Source organism: Thamnophis elegans, chromosome 9 (genome assembly GCF_009769535.1).
Source record: "Thamnophis elegans isolate rThaEle1 chromosome 9, rThaEle1.pri, whole genome shotgun sequence".
Classification (NCBI taxonomy): Eukaryota; Metazoa; Chordata; class Lepidosauria; order Squamata; family Colubridae; genus Thamnophis; species Thamnophis elegans.
Window position 1 is genome coordinate 73,899,727 of NC_045549.1, and position 21,009 is coordinate 73,920,735.

The window sequence follows — 21,009 nt, forward strand, 5'->3', positions numbered from 1 at the left end:
GTCTGTTTCTAAACAAATTATATTTTTCAGGCCGGGTTTCCACTTAAGGCAAACCCCAGACAAAGGGTGGAAATACAACGTCCTTCCTTGCTTGCGATCCGCCTTGTTTTAAAAAGCAAATAATCATTTGAAGAGGTTCGCCAGGCTCTCATTAAGGCTTTGGTGATGCCCGCTGGACCGACTTCCAACACCTCGAAGGGCTGGGAACGAGTTGAATGTCTCTGCAGTTCCTGTATTTATAACTTCCACCCACTACGCCCTTGTCTCTTTTTCCTGTTTTCCCTGTAAATCGCTCTAACACCTGGGACCTGTTTGGCTTTCAGGCAATAATACATCATGGCAAGACGCCACGATGAACTGAAAACAGTTGTGTAGTGTTTGTGTTGTGTTGCGGTCTTGCCACAGGCTGTGTTTGGCACGGATTTGACATGGTTCTGAGTCAGTGGTGAAATTCAATTTTTTTTACTACTGGTTCTGTGGGTGGGGCTTGGTGGGTGGGGCTTGGTGGCCAGCCACATAACTGCGGAGACGTCTTCGGACAGCGCTGGCTCTTCAGCTTTGAAACAGAGATGAGCACCGCCCCCTAGAGTCGGGAACGACTAGTACATCTGTGCGAGAGGAACCTTTACCTAAAGTGTCAAAACCTTCTGTTAACAAACACTTATTGTGTGTTCCTGGGTGCTCTCTGAGCTGGCTTGTTTTCTTGTAGACGTTTCAACACCCAACTACCGGTAGGTAACATCATCAGTGCTAGAAAGGAGTGGCACTTGCTGTCAGTTTGTATTCTGGTGTTTTGCCCTGTCTGTGTGGATGGAGGTGATCTTAGAATTTCTTTAGTTGGGCTGTTTACTGATGTGGCTGTTTGGCAATTTCTTGATTGAGGTATTGTTGACTTGAACTGTTGATCTGAAGTTGACCTTGGAATTATTGCATAATAAACATTGCAATGGAAATTAATCCCGGCATCTTCTCAAAGCTTCCATTTCGTAAAGTGGCCAAGTTTGGAGACTCTTGTACTACAGACAAAATTTTTTATTCTGGTCTTCTCTTCTTCTCTCTAAAATGATGTTCTACCCACCACCACCAGGCCGGTCAGGTTGACCAATAATACGATAGTTCACTCCCTTTGGATAATGCCATGTAAGTGTACACTGCGTGGTTTGGGGATTGTATTTCTCCAGAAACAATCCTGTCCCTTCCAACCAATTAATTCTCTCCTCTTTTCTTTTACAGAAAGTCACCGGAAAAACTTTTGGCGATAAACATTTTCGATCAGGATTGGAAAATGGGGTGCTGCTGTGTGAGTAAGTAAGAAACAATTTTTTTTTAACATTCCTGGAATGGAATGGAATGGAATGGAATGGAATTTGGACTAGACTAGACTAGACTAGAATGAAGTTTAGAATGGAATAGAATGAAGTTTAAAATAGAGTAGAATAGAATAGAATAAAGTATAGAATAGAATAAAGTTTAGAGTAGAATAGAATAGAATAAAGTTTAGAATAGAATAGAATGAAGTATAGAATAGAATAAAGTTTAGAATAGAATAGAATGAAGTTTAGAATAGAATAGAATGAAGTTTAAAATGGAATAGAATAGAGTTTAGAATACAATAAAGTTTAGACTAGACTAGAATGAAGTTTAGAATGGAATAGAATAGAATGAAGTTAAAATAGAGTAGAATAGAATAGAATAAAGTATAGAATAGAATAAAGTTTAGAGTAGAATAGAATAGAATAGAATAAAGTTTAGAATAGAATAGAATGAAGTATAGAATAGAATAAAGTTTAGAATAGAATAGAATAAAGTATAGAATAGAATAGAATAAAGTTTAGAATAGAATAGAATAGTTTAGAATAGAATAAAGTTTAGAATAGAATAGAATGAAGTTTAGAATAGAATAGAATAAAGTTTAGAATAGAATAGAATGAAGTTTAAAATAGAATAGAGTAGAATAGAATTCTTTAGAATAGAATAGAATAGAATAGAATATAGAATAGAATGAAATTTAAAATAGAGTAGAGTAGAATAAAATATAATAAAGTATAGAACAGAATAAAGTTTAGAATAGAGTAGTGTAGAATAGACTAGAATAGAGTTTAGAATAGAATAGAATAAAGTTTAGAATAGAATAGAATAGAATAGAATGAAGTTTAAAATAGAGTAGAGTTGAGTTGAATTCAATTATTTATTGGCCAAATGCGATTGGACACACTAGGAATTTGTCTTTGGTGCATAAGCTCTCAGTGTACATCAAAGCTATAAGTGATAAATCATGACCATAGTCATCATAAAAATACATTCATCATAAATCATACAACACCTAGTGATAGTCATAGGATGCTAAATAAGCAATCAGCATAAACCATACTAGGAAACTTAAGTAAAACAATATACATCGTAAAGGCACAAGACACAAAGTTATAATCATAAGCAGAAAAGGAGAAGAATCGCGGTGCATATGTCACGTTGAGGAAGGACACCCCTCCCCCTCCAATCTTAAAAAGTTTTGGAAATGTTTCGTCGGGCGCTTGAAACGGCCCCCCAGCATGGGCTAAAAATGTAGATTGTGGCCAGTTTTGCTAAAAAGAGTCAGTTTCCCAGACGTCGCCAGGCAGAATTTGCTGGTAAGAATCAACTGACTTCAAGCCAAAGGCAACGTCTTTAAGACCTCCAACCCAAACACGCTTAGCCAAAACAAACAATTCCGGCTCATCGTTCAGTCTCTTGCCTCTTCGGGAGTTGGACGATCACGGTGGGGTTTTTTTTTTTAAAACACCCCCGCAAACATCTGGCGGGGATTCTCCCGCTCTGGATGTGCTATCTTTCTTTGCAGCGTTCCCGAGGGAGGTTTCTCAAAATATAGTGAGCTATTATTTAATACGGGGGAGCCATTTCTTACACGGAAGCATTCTTCACGGCCGATTAAAAAAAATAAAATAAGGATAATGAGATTTCCATGTGGGTGCTTGACTGTGGATTTTTTTACAAAAGAGTCTTCAGAATTTCTAGAATTGCATCAACTCCACACTGTGGAGTTCTTGGTGCTCTCTAAGGTGGGCTGTTTTCTTGCAGATGCTCCATGGCCCACCTAGGCAACATCATCAGTGCTAGGATGGAGTGAGGGAAGAGGAAGAGGAAAATGAAGATAATTATGGGGTTCCTGGTGCTCTCTAACCTTGATTGTTGCCTTGCAGACATTTCATGGCCCAACTAGGCAACATCATCAGTGCTAGAAAGGAGTGAGGGAGGAGGAGGAGGAGGAGGAGGAGGAGGAGGAGGAGGAGGAGGAGGATGATGATGATGATGATGATGATTGTGGAGGTCCTTAGTGCATTTTAAGCTTAATGGCTTTCTTACAGATGTTTCATGACCCATCTAAGCAACATCATCAGTGCTAGAAAGGAGTCAGGAAGGAGGAGGAGGAGGAGGAGGAGGAGGACAATTGTGGAGGTCCTTAGTGTATTTTAAGCTTGATGGATTTCTTGATGCTGTTTCATGACCCAACTGAGCAACATCATCAGTGCTAGAAGGGAGAGTGATTGGCGATTGGCTTGCAGCTCTTACATAGGTACATAAAACATCTCACATTCTGGTTAATGTGGGAGTGAGCATGAGCCATAAGCAATCCAGCTTAAAATACGACCGTTTCTCAGGTTGTCTCGAACCCAATTGAATCTTGCCTGCAAGCAGGCGCAACCGGGCTGAAGGCACCTATAAAATCCTTCCGTCGGAGGTTACAACTTGGGCTTTCTGATTTGGCAGAGTGAAGGTTGAAGGCATGACCGCCACTGTTTCATTCTCTACTCTGGTCTGTATTACTGTGTCTCTCCCCCCCCCCGCCCCCCATGAAGCCTCAAGAGCCCACTTCACGTAAAATTTGGCACGTCCTTTTGACCGTGCTTGCCTGGGAAAGCAATACGCGCACCGTAATATGGAGGGCAGAGATGAAATCTGAAAGTGTGAAAACTTTCTCCATAACGTTATTCTTTCGGGGGTTGAAAGAAGATTTATTTCGGCTTTTTTTTTAAAAAAAAAACCATGACCGGCGCTTATCCTTAATCCAGATGTAAGTAAGGGCTGACCTTTTTATTAAAGTTTTCTGCAAAATGATTTCATGACTTCTGGCTCTGTGCATTTGGAAGGATTATTATTATACGCAGCAATTTTAGTAAGAACTGTCATCAAGTGCCAGATAAAATAACAACAGTTGTTTTGTTTTTTCCCCCCCTGGGGGTCTAAATTAGCTTGTTAGGGTTACTATAGAGTACGTTACAAACACCCCAGATGTCTGTAGAGATTCTCAGTCATCACGGTTGTCCCAAAGGTGCTTTTTTTTTTCAAGAGGCAACTGGGATTTCTGTTCTTGTTTTTCTTTGAAGGCATTTTGCTTCTCATTCCAAGAAGCTTCTTCAGCTCTGGCTGGATGGTGGGGAATGGAAGGATTGATCCTCCTTGCAGGCAGCTGGTCATTTGCATCCTTTTGAGAGAGTCAATGAGGCCACTTGGAGGTTTGTTTGTGCCCCAAAGGTGCTTTCTCAAGAGGCAACGGGACTCACTTGTTTTTGTTTGAAAACGTTTCGCTTCTCATTCCAAGAAGCTTCTTCAGCTCCGACTGGATGGCGGGGAATGGAAGGATTGATCCTCCTTGCAGACAGCTGGTCATTTGCATCCTTTTGGAGAGCTGTGGACGGTATATGCAGTAAAAAGCAGCGAACCGTCTGCAGAACTGTACATTGGGGGAAACAGAACAGCCACTTCACAAGCACATGGCACAACACAGGAGAACAAGCCCATCAGGACAAGATTCAGCAGCCCACCTGTATTTCAAAGACAAGTTCTGAAGACAGCAAAGTCCACATTTTGGACAGAGAGCCCTGGCAAAAAGTTTCTGTCTCACACACAGCAGCCTAACAAGTCTGTCCAGCAGGGAGATGAATAGTTGTCTGCCACATCTATTCATCTCCACCCACTGCCCTTTATCCCCAGAGTTTGGGTGGGGGCCTCACTAACAGCAGTGGCTGCTCCATCCCAAGGACCGGCCCATAGATTTCCACTGCTCTCCTCTCCTCTGCCACATCTATTCATCTCCGCCCCCTGCCTTTTATCCCCAGAGCTAGGGTGGGGCTTCGCTAGCAGAGGTGGCTCTTCCGTCTCAAGGACCGGCCCATAGATTTCCACTGCTCTCCTCTCCTCTGCCACATCTATTCTTCTCCGCCCCCTGCATTTGATCCCCAGAGCTAGTGTGGGGTTTCGCTAGCAGCAGTGGTTCTTCCATCCCAAGGACCAGCCCATAGATTTCCACAGCTCTCCTCTCCTCCGCCTTCTCTGCATCCGTGCATCAGGCACTGGGCCCAGCTGTTCCTCCTCTTCCTCATCACCCCCTCCAGACCTGGGGGATGTTGACTCTCCATCTGAAGGCTGACAGACGGCCCAGGTTCCTTCTCTGTCTCTCTCTGTCTCTCTCTGCCAGCTCCATTCCCTCTTCCTCCTCGGAGCTGATTCTGACTCCCACGCCTCCTCCTCCTCCGATTCGGTTGTTGGAGGGTCTGGTGGCCGACAGGCCACAACAATGTGACTCCAGGAGACCATCATAAATATGAGTCAGTTGCCAAGCGTCTGAATGTGGATCAGAAGACCATGGGAATGCGGCAACGGTGGTAAATTGCGAAAAATGGTCATAAGTCCAATTTTTCGGTGCCAGCGTAACTTTGCATGGTCACTAAGCGAACCATTGTGAGTCGAGGGCTGCAGTTTGCTTAGTGACCGTTCAAAGTTACGACGACCCCAGGACACTGCAGCCGTCATACCTGTGAGTCAGTTTTCAAGCATCGGAATGTAAGAGGTGTATGTGTTAAAATAGCAATAGCAATAGCAGTTAGGCTTATATACCGCTTCATAGGGCTTTCAGCCCTCTCTAAGCGGTTTACAGAGTCAGCATATCGCCCCCAACAACAATCCGGGTCCTCATTTTACCCACCTCGGAAGGATGGAAGGCTCTTGGTCCCTGATTCAGTTTTTTTTCTCTGGGCCGTTGTAAACTCCGAACGGTCGCTAAACAAAGACTCTCCCGTATTTCAAAATGAAGAAGAACCTGGGAAGAATGAATTGCTGTGGTGCTCCTGTGTATCCCAAACATTTTGATTAATGGAAAATCTTCCTAAAGCAGGCAGACAGCAAGGAATTGCAAATTGCAAATGGAAAAATGTTTCCTTGGAACCAAGTTTTCCCTAGAAAATTCACACGCTTGTAGAGACACCTGTACTTCATAAGCATTGCAACAGATTCCTTCCTGGAGAGTCAAAACAATATTTTTGGAGTTCTGAGTTTGGCAGGGGAAAGAGAGATTCCTGCTTGAGGGACAACTTCTTCCATTAGCAACGCAGCTCGGGCTCCAAGTTTATTTCAAAATATTCTACTCCTGCGAATCGTCTGGGCCAAGCCCTTGCTTGCTGGAAAAGAAATGGTCTGTAGAAGAATAAATTACGACATGAAGCAACTGCAGAAAAATAATAATAATAATAATAATAATAATAAACTGGCTTTCCCTGATTTTTTTCGAGGCTGCATAAATAGAGGGATAGAATCAAGATCCCGTGAAGGGTTAATACCACTTTATAAGGCCTTGGTAAGGCCACACTTGGAATATTTGCATCCTGGTTTAGTCACCACGATGTAGAAAATATGTAGATACTCTAGAAAGAGTGCAGAGAAGAGCAAGAAAGAGGATTAGGGGACTGGAGGCTAAAACATATGAAGAACGGTTGCAGGAACTGGGTAGGTCTAGTTTAATGAAAATAAGGACTAGGGGAGACATGATAGCAGCCTTCCAATATCTCAGGGGCTGCCCCAAAGAAGAGGGAGTCAAGCTATTCTCCAAGGCACCTGAGGGCAGAACAAGAAGCAATGGGTGGAAGCTAATCAAGGAGAGAAGCAACTTAGAACTGAGGAGGAATTTCCTGACAGTTAGAACAATTAATCAGTAGAACAACTTGCCTTCAGAAGTTGTGAATGCTCCAACACTGGAAGTTTTTAAGAAGATGTTAGATAGCCATTTGTCTAAAGTGGTGTAGGGTTTCCTGCCTAAGCAGGGGGTTGGACTAGAAGACCTCCAAGGGCCCTTCCAACTCTGTTATTCTATTCTATTCTGTAATGTATGTGGGACTCATTTGTGAGTGAATGACTTTGAGATCATGATAATTGTGGGATATGCATTTTCAGATTCTCAGAGGGTATCAAATTGAAGAAAGTTATAGAGTCTAGCACTATATTAATCATTTTCCTGTTAAAAAAAGGAAAAGAAATCAAAGCAGTCCTAAGCCTCTTAGAAGCAGCATTAAAATAGATTGAATTTTTTTTTAAAGAAAAACTAAGCAAGCTATCTAATAAATTTAAAACAGGAAAGCAAATCTATAGTTATTTCGAGTTAATCAAGCAATGGCTGTATGTAGCAGTACATAAAGCATATTTGTGGCCTGAAAATTTCCATAAGTCTGAAAATTATCCTGATTATTTATTTCCTAAGGTCTCTAATCAAATTTTTTCAGAAACCACAGAATTTTCAATTTCCACCTAAAAGGCATTCTATTGCCAGCTGACTGGATGAGCTGGGTAGAAGAGTATTTGAGTTTTAGAAATATGGCTGCATATTGTAATGCTTCTGATCCAATATGTTAGCTTCTGTGTGCTGTGTGTATATCATTTCCTTGGTATGTTCCAAAATTGTCAGTACAATTCTAGGCTTGGAAAGTGAGAGCGAGGGGGAGAGAGAGAGAGAGAGAGAGAATAGAGAGAGAGGAGAGAGAGAGATAATAGAGACAGAGAGAGAAAGAGAATGTTAGAGAGAAAGAGACAGAAAAAGAGAGATAATAGATATACACATATACATAATAGAGAGAGAAAGAGATAGACACAGATATATATATATATATATATATAATAGAGACAGACAGAGGGAGAAAGAGTGATAGTGAGAAACAGAAAAAAAGAGAAAGACAATGAGAGAGAGACAGAAAGAGACAGAAAGGGAGAGAGACAGAGTGAGATAGAGAAAGAGAAAAAGGGAGAAAGACAGAGACAGGAAAAGAGAGAGAAAGATAGACAAGAGAGAGACAGAAAGAGAGACAGAGACAGAAAAAGAGAGATAATAGATAGACATACATATATACATAATAGAGAGAGACAGAGACAGACAGACACAGATATATATAATAGAGACAGAGGGAGAAAGGGAGAGTGAGAAACAGAAAAAAAAGAGAGAGAAAAAGACAATGAGAGAGAAAGAGGGAGACAGAAAGAGACAGAGAAAGGGAGAGAAACAGAGTGAGATAGAGAAAGAGAAAGAGGGAGAAAGACAGAAACAGAAAAAGAGAGAGAGATAGACAAGAGAGAGACAGAAAGAGAGAGAGACAGAAAAAGAGAGAGAAAGAGAGACAGAGAAGAGAGAGAGAGAGAACTGGGTTTGGACGGGTAAAAGAAATATAAAAAATCCTGGTTTTCTAGTTTGTGTTTAGTGTGTATGTGTACATGTTCCTAGGTACAAAGTATTCTTATTGTATGGTTACAGACGACACCAAGTTGGCAGGAATAATTTGCCATTACTCCAGAAGACAGGCTTAAGATACAGAAGGATCTGGACAGACATAAACATTGGACCCTATCTAACAAAATGAGATTCAATATAGAGCAAAGATAGGTTCTACATTTAGGCAAGAAAAACCAAATGTTACAGGTTTAGGATAGGGGAAACCTTGCTCGATAGTACTAACTGGGAGAGGGATCTTGGAGTCCTAGTGGACAACCATTTAAATATGAGCCAGCCGTGTGCAGCAGCTGCCAAAAAAGCCAACACAGTTCTAGGCTGCATCAACAGAGGGAGAGAATCAAGATCACGTGAAGTGTTGATACCACTTTATAAAGCCTTGGGAAGGCCACACTTGGAATCCAGCATCCAGTTTTGGTCGCCACGATGTAGAAAAGATGTGAGACTCTACAAGTGTGTACAGAAGAACAACTAAGATGATTTGGGGACTGGAGGATAAAACATAAAAAGGACCCATTGCAGAAACTTAGTATGTCTAATTTAATAAACAAGAGAACTAGGGGTGATACGATCGCAGGGTCCCAGTATCTGAGGGGCTGCCAGGAGGAAGAGGGGGTCAGCTTATTCTCCAAAGCACCTCAAAACAGGACAAGAAGCAATGGGTGGAAACTAATCAAGGAGAGAAGCAACTTAAAGGAGAAATTTCCTGACAGTTAGAACAATTAATCAGTGGAACAGAAGTTGCCTCCAGAAGTTGTAAATGCTCCAACGCTGGAAGTTTTTAAGATGATGTTGGATATCCATTTGTCTGAAGTGGTGTAGGGTCTCCTGCCTAAGGAGTGGGTTGGACTAGAAGACCTCCAAGGTCCCTTCCAACTCTGTTATTCTATTCTATTCTATTCTATTCAGAATTCTCTTATTCTATTCTATTCTATTTTGGTGTAATAGCCAAGGTTGTTGCGTGCTGAGGGTACAACATCACATTCTCTCTCTTCCTAACCTGCTTTCTAGCCTTTCGTAGGCCTCGACTTACAACATCTCACTTAGTGACTTAGTGACTAAAACTAATCTAGAACTAAGGAGCAATTTCCTGACAGTGAGAACAATTAATCAGTTGCTTCCAGAAGTTATGGATGCTCCATCATTGGAGGCTTTTAAGCAGAAATTGGACAACCACTTGTCTGAAATGGTATAGGGTCTCCTGCTTGAGCAGAGGGTTGGACTAGAAGACCTCCAAGGCCCCTTCCAACTCTGTTATTGTGTTATTCTCTTACTTGAGCCGAGGTGGCGCAGTGGTTAAATGCAGCACTGCAGGCTACTTCAGCTGACTGCAGTTCAGCAGTTCGGCTGTTCAAATCTCACCGGCTCAGGGTTGACTCAGCCTTCCAACCTTCCGAGGTGGGTATATAAGCGGTATATAAGTCTAACTGCTATTGCTATTGCTATTACTACTTGGGTATCTGGGCTCAAGGGAGGATTGGATGCTTATAAATGCATTGCTGCGTAGTAGTAAGAACAGCTGCACAACATATACAATTCCTAGTAAAGAAAGGGTTTGTTTTCAACCAGAGATTGTTAACTTTGTTTTGTTATGTTAGGAACTTGTATTCATAGACATAAGCCAATTATTTGTGCTCCCAGGAACGATGTGTATGACCCAAGGCCTGGAATGACAGGAGCTTGACACTTTTCTCAAATTTATGTCGCTGGATGTTTGAACAACGAGTTGTTATTGGCTTCATAGATTTGTCTGGTATTTAGACGGGAGGGAAATATTTCATTTCGGGAAAGAAATCTAAATCCAGAGAAGGACATTAGCCAGAATAGGAGCTTATATCATGTACAAGAAAGATTATAATTTGATCTTGGTTCCAGAGCCAAAGCAACGATAAACATCGTTATCCAACCTGCAAACTTTTAGACAAAATGGAAAGAATATAATTGGAGGCGGGGGGGGGGAACCACTCAAAGGCGGGGAGCCAAAAGATGCATTTTCTATTTTGCTATGACAGCGTGGGACGCGGTGCCTCTGTGGCTAAGAAACTGAGCTTGTCGATCAGAAAGGTCGGCAGTTCGAATCCCTAGCGCCGCATAACAGAGGGCCGCATCAGGGTTGTCCATCAAATTCACGTCTATCAAAGTCCTTCAAGGGAGGATTTACAGTCACAGACCTTATCTGGCTTGGAGGGCTGCCAGGCCGATATCTGCAAAACCTGGCAAGGAGTCTCGGAGAGTCACGGACCAATTAAGTGAACTAATTGCCTCCTGCAAACTCCACTCCCCTTTTGCTCCTCTTTTATTTCCTCTGGGAGGGGCCATTCATCGTCCACCTGTGGCCTTACTCCAAAGTCAACCCCTGTTCCTTAGCTGTTCCCTTCGTCTGGCCACTCTGCACATGGGCACACTGGGAACAGCCTCCAGCTGTTCTTCTGCCTCACTGATGTCTGACTCCGAAGGCAGCTGATAACTGTCAGACGGCCCTGGCCCCCTCTCTGCCTCCGACACAGAGCCCTCATCCGAGCTTTCCCCAGACTCCAGGACTGGCCCAGGTTCCTCCCCAACCTTTTCACTGTCTGAATCTGCTGCCAGCTCTGCTGGCGGGCCACAACACTAGATTAATGCTTTCCAGGGATCAGTTCTATTGCTAACTGCCATATGTGTTCATCTTATTTTATTTGCAATCTCTCTTGAAAGAAGAGCGTGTAGAGATGATGTTTGCCAACACTACAAGTTTAGTGTTGCGCGCCGTTTAGTTCCAAATAATTCATCATTTGAGTAGCGAGAGGAGGCTGGGGAAAAGCTTCGGTTGATTTATTTAAATAGTTAAATGTCTGCTGAAGTGAAACAAAACCTTAAAAGAGGTTTGCCAAAGACCTTGGATCTTCTTTGCTCAACATTTTACAGATTATATGTTTTTGTGCTCAGCCGTTAAATCATATCCAACTCTTTCTGACTCCCGTGGACCATAGCAAGCCAGCTCACCTGTCTTCCCCTTTCATTTTTTTTTCATTTTTTTCATTTTATTTGACATTTATAGGCCGCCCTTTCCCCTGAGGGGACTCAGGGCGGCTTACAATTTGTAGGAAGGGAGTGCAAGACAAAACACAAAAAGAAAATGTGGAGTATAATAAAATAAAACAATAAAACACAACATTCATTCAGCATTCGGGGTGGGGTGAGATTAGGGTCTTATCCCCAGGCCTGACGGGATAGCCAGATTTTGAGGGCTGTGCGGAAGGTCTGGACGGTGGTGAGGGTACGAATCTCCACGGGGAGATCGTTCCAAAGGGTCGGAGCTGCTACTGAGAAGGCTCTCCTCCGCGTAGTCGCCAGTCGGCACTGACTGGCGGATGGAATTCGGAGGAGGCCTACTCTATGCGATCTGATGGGACAAAGGGAGGTAATCGGCAGAAGGCGGTCTCTCAAATAGTCAGATCCACTACCATGGAGGGCTTTATGAATGGTAAGTAGCACCTTGAAGTGCACCCAGAGATCAACAGGTAGCCAGCGCAGCTCACGGAGGATCGGTGTTATGTGGGCGAACCGTGGTGCACCCACGATCACTCGCGCGGCCGCATTCTGGACTAGCTGATGTTTCTCCTGGTGTTTCTCCTGGTGTTTGCCCAAATTTGAGATCATTGCCGTTGATGAGGCTACCTAACCATCTCATCCCTCGGCCGTCCCCTTCTCCTTCTGCCTTTCCATTTCCCCCAAACATTTGGTGGCCAAAGTACTTGAGCTTCAGGTTCAAGAGCTGTCCTTCCAAAGGACACGCAGGGTTGATTTCTTGTAGGACCTGCTGATTGGATCCCCTTGCCGTTCAAGGGACTCTCCAAGAGTCTTCTCCAGCATCACAGTTCAAAGGCATCAATTCTTCGGCACTCTTCAGTCGTCCTTATGCTCTAACTCTCACAGCCAGATGTTACTAAGAAGGACTGTCTTTGTAGACTGGAGATAGATGATGATGTTTCCCTCCCCTTCTGTTGAGAGAGGGCTGTTCAGTTTTGACCTAGATGGCTTCTCCGACTCTTCTTGCAAACCGGCCGTCCTCTCTGTCCAAAATGTGATTGGATTTGGATTTGGATTTATTACATTTATATGCCGCCCTTTTCCCCAAAGGGGACTCAGGGCGGCTCACAATTCAGTCAGGGAAGAGGGTACAGACAGGGGATAAAAAGACGAACATAACAATACACAATTAAAACACACAACAACCATACAAATTCGAGGAGGGGGGCAAAAGCTCTTTAGCCCCAGGCCTGTCGGAACAGCCAGGTTTTAAGGGCTTTGCGGAAGGCCTGGAGGGTGGTGAGGGTTCGAATCCCCACGGGGAGCTCGTTCCAGAGGGTCGGAGCAGCCACAGAGAAGGCTCTCCTCCGGGTAGTCGCCAGTCGGCATTGGCTGGCGGATGGAATTCGGAGGAGGCCTAATCTGTGGGATCTAATCGGTCTAGTGGAGGTGATTGGCAGCAGGCGGTCTCTCAAGTACCCAGGTCCAATACCATGAAGGGCTTTATAAGTGACGACTAGCGCCTTGAAGCGTATCCGAAGACCAGTAGGCAGCCAGTGCAGCTCGCGGAGGATAGGTGTGACGTGGGTGAACCGAGGTGCACCCACGATCGCTCGCTTTGCTGTCTTCAAAATTTGTCTTTGAAATGCAGATGGACTGCTGAATCTCGTCCTGACGGGCTTGTTCTCCTATGTTGTGCCACGTATCTACGAAGTGGTTGTTTTGTTTCCCCAATGTACAGATCTGCTCGCCGCATTGTACTGCATATACCATCAACATTACTAACAGATTATTATAGGACTAGATATAAGTTTCCAAGAGCGGCCTTCTCGGACTGGAGGCACCCCTGAGATTGATGGGGTCACGTTGTTCGGACTGGAGGACAAGATTTACAACATAGAACTCCTTCTTAATCCAGCTTTGGCAGTTGGATAACTATAGGACCTCAGCGGCAAGTGAGGTCACCGATCAGCTTTGGCTGATAAACCTTGACATACGTTTCCCCAGTGCTCCTCCAACGGGTAATCTTAGGTGTAAATTGTTGTGGTGAACTTAAATGTAAGTGACCCAGAATGCAACACGTCTTCTAGAAAAGGCTTCATCACCCCGTACCAAAACAGCTGCGTTATGAACATCAATGCTTGCTTGGGGGGAGGGGAGAGGGCGCAGTGGTTAGGGTGCAGGCCACTTCAGCTGACTTTTAGCTGCAGTTCAGCGGTTCAAATCTCACCGGCTCAGGGTTGACTCAGCCTTCCATCCTTCCGAGGTGGGTGAAATGAGGACCCAGACTGTGGGGGAGATATGCTGACTCTGTAAACCGCTTAGAGAGGGCTGAAAGCCCTATAAAGCGGTATATAAGTCTAACTGCTATTGCTAAATTTTGAAGGATAACATGTAACATTGAGAGCTGTGATGGCGAACCTATCACATGCGTGCCACAGGTGGCATGGGGAGCCGTCTTTGGGGGAACGCCAGCCACCGTGCATGCGTGCGTGGTTCCCACTGGCCAGCTGATTTTCAGGTCTCTGCTACGCACACAGAGGAGGTTGCGCGTGAATGCATGGGGTGGTGGGGGCAAATGGCAGTTTCAGGAGGCTTCAGGGAGGTCCGCTAGGCCCGTTGCTCAACAACTTGGTAATATAACATCAAAGGGCATCCATTTGCACCAAATGGGGTTTACTACATCATGATCACTGGGTGCCTTAGTGAGAAAAAAAAATACTAGTAGAAGGAGTAAAGAAACTCAGACTGAGGAATGGCTGTTATCTGGTTAAGCTTTGATGTGGAACCACCGTCCTTTAGAGAGAAGATAAATCTCAGACCGTCATTTGGAGAACATGTTTGTTCATGTGTTGCATCCATGGTAGAAATATAATTTTGTAAAAAAAATAAAAAAAATAAATCAAAATTCATAGATAGGAAACATATGGCTTTCCAGCCAGAAGGAGGAGAGATATGACATGTTGGGTTTATTTATATATTTTGCTTTTAAATCCTTCACAAATACAACATATTCACATCATAGAACGGCATACTTAAACTAAAGTTAGAAAGTCCCACATTGCAACTTGGATGATCCAGTGGTCCTCGACGTACGTCCACAATTGAGGCCAAACTTTCCGCTTCCTAAGTTAGACATTTGTAAAGTGAGTTTTGCCCCATTTTACGACCTTTCCTGTCACCGTTGTTAAGTGAATCACGGCAGTTGGGTAAACGAATACCACGGTTGCTAAGGGGATCCTGCTTCCCCATCGGCTTGTCTTGTCGGAAGGTCGCAAAAGGGGATCATGTGACCCCGGGACACAGCAAACATCATAAGTATGAAGCACTTGTCAAGCATCCAGATGTAATTCACGTGACTGTGGAGATGTTAGAATAGTCATAAGTATGAAAACTGATCATAAGTCCCTTTTTGGTAACTGCGAATGGTCACTAAATTAACTTTTGTAAGTCAAAGACTACATGTGTGTTAGAATATTCATGAATATTCATGACTGTCTTTTCTTAAAAGCCTCCAGTGATGGATCACTCACAACTTCTGAAGGCAACATTTCATTGGTCCTTAGCTCTAGGTTGCTTCTCTCCTTGATAAGTTTCCATCTGTTGCTTCTTGTCCTGTCTTATGGTGCTTTGGAGAGTAGGTTGACCCCCTCTTCTTTGTGGCACCCCTCAAATATTGGAAGATGGCTATCATGGTCACCCCTAGTGTCATCGTTCCAAATCCAAAATTAAATCAGAGTCCAAGGCAAAGGATTCCTCAAAGTTCCAATTTATTAAGAGAGCCACGTTGGCACATCTGGGAAAACCCAAATCTGAAAGCTTCCCAGTTTTCCCCACCTAGTTGAAAGTTCAAGATCTTGTCCCCACATCCACTTGTCCATCCCATGGTCAAATCTTCCCCTGCCATGCCGGGAGTTCCACCCATCCAGTTCCAGCCAGGTGCAGAGGTGCAAAGACAAAGAATGACCTTGGCTCTCTAGAAAGAATGTTGTTATGGCTACATATCATCTAACTCCGTACAATCCCACCCTCCCTTTTTCCCACAATAGAAAATGCATAGTAGAATTGTAGAAAGTGTGGCAGGCCAAAGACCCAAAAGAAAAGATGGCCGCAGGGACCGCGCCTAGTTCTTTTCATTAAACTAGACTTCCCCAATCCCAATCTTCACATGACAGTTGCAACGGAGAGTCGAACATGATATGAATCGACTTATTTGTATCATGAAACTTTGTTGATTCCCGGTCATTGTTGAGCTACGCTGTCCCAGGGCCGTTGTCTTGTTCGGCCAGAGGTGGGCGTTGTGTAGATTGTCCCAGGTTGGACCCATGCCTTCTATTCATCAGGACAGATTGGAAGTCCCAAGTTCTCAAGAGCTTTGTAGATACCGATCTGGTCTCGCACAATTGTGCTCGCCAGCTTTTGTAAAGCTTTTCTTTCTTGGTCCCGAATCAATAGCTTTGAGGCTTGGAGGTGTGGTGCGCTTAGAGGAAACCATTCCTTGCCCATGTGTGTGTGACTGATGATAATGTTGCCACTCTCCTTTCTTGTGACAGGTTGTTGAATTCCATCTTGCCCGGATTGGTCACCAAGATCAACAGATCGCCCACTCCCGCTGCAGGACTGGTGAGTATCTGTAAGTGAGATCCTTCCGTTGTCGTTTTGCTTCTGTTGTGTTTTTTTTCCAGAAATGTCTTCTAAAAAGGCAATATGAGCACATCTGTTAAATCTGGGCAGCCCTGTTGAGAAAATATCCAACTAGTGTTGTCGCTCAATTTTGACATAGATGTCGTCTTTGGCCTGTCTTTCAAACTAGAGCTCTTCTCTGTCCAAAATTTGGACTTTGCTTTCTTCAAGAGAGGGACCTTTGTCTTTTAAATGCAGATGGACTTCTGAATCTCGTCCTGATGGGCTTGTTCTCCTGTGTTGTGCCGAGGTGGCGCAGTGGTTAGGGTGCAGTACTGCAGGCCACTTCAGCTGACTGTTATCTGCAGTTCGGCGGTTCAAATCTCACCGGCTCAGGGTTGACTCAGCCTTCCATCCTTCCGAGGTGGGTGAAATGAGGACCCAGACTGTGGGGGCGATAGGCTGACTCTGTAAACTGCTTAGAGAGGGCTGAAAGCCCTATGAAGCGGTATATAAGTCTAGCTGCTATTGCTATTGCTATTCATCCTTGGGATGGGCAAGCTTGTGCCTTACAGTGTGTTCTTGGGTTTGAAGTATGCACATCATTGGCTTTTATTAAAGTTAAGCTTAAAATTGACAAAGAAGGTGAAGAGGGAAGCAAAATACACGGGGGGTAGAGACCAAATTTGAAATTTCACTCAAAAAATGGTTCCATTCGAGAAAGATCTGAATTGAAAGATCCCAACTCTGGGGCAAAAGCAGCTACTTTTATCAAAACTTTGAAGTCCCTTCAGTGATGGCGGAAATAGAAGGATTTATTTGTCTTTGACACGATGTTTTTGTTTTTTGTTTAATTCCCCACTTTGAAATAGTCTTGGAGAGAAGGAATTTCTTGTTTGTTTGGGACTTATCGGTTTCTTTGACGGGTGGGTTGAGAGACGCTTATGGCATGACTTCAGTTCCTTACACTACTCCGGTGGGAATTGAGACATTCACAGCCCAGGGTGTAGGAGGTAGTAAGGAATAATAGTAGGAAATAGCAGAGGCAAAACTGAAGGGTTTGAACTGCACGGCCCTTGGCTCCTGTCTCACTTGGGCTCTGGATTAGCGTCCCCAGTAAGTGGCTAAAAGGTTGCTTTGTGCCTTTGAAATGATGCCTACGAAGAAAGAACAGCCGTGGGAGAGTCTGCTCCCTGTTCTCACTACAGTCGTGGCCTGCCAGCGGCCCGCAGCAGATTCGGACAGTGAGGAGGTTGAGGAGGAAGATGGGCCAGTCCTGGAGCCTGGGGAAGGCTCGGATGAGGGCTCTGTGTCGGAGGCAGAGAGGGGACCAGGGACGTATGCCAGTTATCGGCTTCCTTCGGAGTCAGACATCAGTGAGGCAGAAGAACAGCTGGAGCCTGTTCCCAGGGTGCGCATGTGCAGAATTGCCAGACGAAGGGAAGAGCTAAAGAACAGGGGCCGACTTGGGAGGAAGGCCACAGGTGAACGATGAATGGCCCCTCCCAGAGGAAATAAAAGAGGAGCGAAAGGGGAGTGGAGTTTGCAGGAGGCAATTCGTTCGCTTAATTGGCCTGTGACTCTCCGAGACTCCTGGCCAAGTTTTGCAGATATCAACCTGGCAGCTCTCCAAGCCAGATGAGGTCTGTGACCGTAAATCCTCCCTTGAAAGACTTTGCTGGTTGTGAATGAACAGAATTCACAGTCAATGAATAAAAGAGGTTTTTGTTGAGACAAGAGGAAAAAATAGTGACGGAAATACCTAACAGCTACTCGTCCTTTGGTTGTCATGCTGCATTTGGGGTGTCCTTGATGCTTTCTGATGTTGCAACGGTCTTAAGTGTGAAAAACAATCTTAAATCCATTTTTGGGGATTTATTACTGCAAACGACTTATTTGAACTAAGTTATAGTACGGCCACTAAACTGTTGTAAGTCGAGAACTATTTGCCTATTGCTTGGTGTATGAATCGGAGATCTTGGGCTGTGTTATGTGTTGTGATGCGATGTTTGTGTGTATGTGTGTGTATCCAAGATTACATCAGGCAATGAATGGGTTAAATCTCCATTCCAAGTGGAATGTTACAGGGAAAAAGATGGAAAGTCGCATTTTATAGCGGATTACAATTACGGAACTGGCAGGGTGTTTTTTTGCTGGAGAATTTGCACGGGTGGAGGCATTGGCCCTTAATCAGGATTTTCATTTTTGTTTTGGAAATGCCAGCCTAAGGCAGAATTACTCGAGGCATATTTGGGACAGCCATTGTTCTGCTAATGAACAACAATTTCTTTCAGTTTTTGCATTCGTACCACACACACACACACACACACACACACACACACACACAAAGACTTTCCCCCATTTTTTTTTACATTTGCTTTATAGTTCCTCCCATTATTAGCAGCGTTCAAACCTCGTTTCAATTCTGCAAAATTCTGTGGCGCATTGGAAATATCCAGTGCTTCGTCATTAACCCTCATTTTGGCAAGGAAGGACGTTTTGCTGATTTTCGACACTTAACAATAGATGGGCTTGAAATCTTTGCACTGTTTTAAGCTGTGGTTGGTATAACTCAGTGGTGGGTTTCAAAAATTGTTCGAACCTACTCTGTGGGTGTGGCCTCCTTTGTGGGAGTGGCTTGCTGCTCATGTGACCAGATGGGAGTGGCTTGCCGCCCACGTGACCGGATATGAAGATGCCGACGACACTTGTCAGAACCACCTTAAATTATCTCCCACACAGCACTGGCATGCATAAGAATAGGATGTAAACTTGTTTTTTAAAAGGCATCTTTGGTTTGCGTTAAAACAACTTCAACACACGCAATGTTCTGATTGCACCACAAACACAGTAGTCATCCTTACCTTTCACAGAGGCACTGAGTTTTATAAATATGAGCATGATAGTGTAGAATAATCATATCCAAGGGCCAGTGGTGGGTTTCAAAAAAGTTTGGAACCTCTTCTGTAGGTGTGGCCTGCTTTCCGGGTCCACTGGTGGAACCTCTTATAACCGGTTCAGTAAATTTGACGAACCGGTTCTACCGAATAGGTGCAAACCGGTAGGAACCCACCTCTGGTATAACTGTAGGTGACAGCCATTTTGTTGTCACGTGGCGAAAGCGCATGCCTGTACCCATAATGCAATGTGTGCACGACACCCCGCTGTGCCCCCCCACGCCCCTGCATGTGCGTGCCCCTCACACTTCCCCCCATCCCCCATGCTTCCCCCATCCCCAAGGGCCCCTGCCCCGCCAGGCCTCCCTGCAGCTTCCTGGGACCAAGAGTAGGCCATGGGGCATGGAGAACCACCCCCAGATGACCCCTTGCATGCATGCATGTGCCCCTCCCCCCGTGCATGCATGGCAGAGACCCAAAAATCAGCTGGGTGGCAGGAGAGCTCGACTGCCCGCAGAGAGGGCTCTGTGTGCCTCCTTTGGGTTGGCCATTACGGCTGTCGGTCGTTGAATAAACCGATTTCGATTTTAATAGATTTGTATGCCGCCCAATCCCGAAGGACTCCAGGCAGCTTACATAAAAACAGTTTAAAATATTTTAAAAAGATTAAAATACAAGACAGAAACAAATTAAAAGCAAAACACAACATGCACTCGATTTTAATGGGGCTGAAGTTCAGTCAAGATCAACAGTCCCAGGCCTGCCGGAACAGCCAGGTCTTAACAGACTTGCGGAAGGCTGAGAGAGTGGGGAGGGTCCGGATCTCAGGGGGTAGATCGTTCCAAAGGGCCGGGGCAGCTACAGAGAAGGCCCTCCCCTGAGGAGCCGCCAGACGACACTGCGTAGCTGACAGTACCCGGAGAAGGCCCGCCTTGTGCGATCTTATCGGACTCTGGGAGGTATGCGGCAGGAGACGGTCTCGTAGGTATCTGGGTCCTCGGCCATGTAGGGCTTTAAAGGTAATAACCAGCACCTTGAAGCGTGTCCGGAGACCAATGGGAAGCCAGTGCAGCTCACGGAGGATAGGTGTAACATGGGTGTACCTAGGTTCACCCAGTATCGCTCGCGCGGCTGCATTCTGGACCAATTGTAGTCTCCGAACACTCTTCAGGGGCAGCCCCAGGTAGAACCTAGCTGGGTTTGTGTGAGATACTACAAAACAGTACCCATTAGAGTCGCACAAAATCCCTTAGGCAAAATAGAATATACTATAATAATATGGCTCATTGCAGCCTTTCTGCAGTCATGGGTTACTGAGCAAATATTTGGAAAATATAAGACCTGGTCAATTAAATATCTATTTCCTACGTTGTTATCATTAGGAGTAAGGGAACGTGCTTTTATGGGAAACAAAATGATTTCCCTCCCCTAGCTGTATATTTTTTCCCTTCATTTGTTGTTCTTAGAATAGCAATAGCAATAGCAACAGCAGTTAGACTTATATACCGCTTCATAGGGCTTTCAGCCCTCTCTAAGCGGTTTACAGAGTCAGCATATCGCCCCCAACAACAATCCGGGTCCTCATTTTACCCACCTCGGAAGGATGGAAGGCTGAGTCAACCCTGAGCCGGTGAGATTTGAACAGCCGAACTGCAGAACTGCGGTCAGCTGAAGTAGCCTGCAGTGCTGCATTTAACCACTGTGCCACCTCGGCTCTTCACAGTACATTAGAATGCACAGTAAATTCTAAAGTAATTAAAAGGTGAAAAGCTTTATTCCTAATAATTTCCAAATTCAAGGTTGCTAAGAACAGTGGCCCTTGACTTACAACATTGAGTTTTAGTGACCAAAGTTGCAATGGCCATTTTTCACAGTTACGACCTTTGCAGCATCCCCGTGATCCGGGGATCCAACTTCAGACGCTTGGCAACGGACTCA

General features: G+C 44.5%; 1 protein-coding gene across 1 annotated transcript in view; it reads left to right on the forward strand.

The window, feature by feature from the left end:
• The window catches only part of LIMCH1 (LIM and calponin homology domains 1), a 156,028-nt gene that overhangs the window by 54,395 nt on the left and 80,624 nt on the right, over positions 1–21,009 (forward strand). The window contains exons 2-3 of the mRNA XM_032223520.1: positions 1,234–1,304; positions 16,105–16,174. Of these exons, the coding sequence (XP_032079411.1) occupies positions 1,234–1,304; positions 16,105–16,174 (141 nt within the window). The remainder of the gene's footprint in view (positions 1–1,233; positions 1,305–16,104; positions 16,175–21,009) is intronic.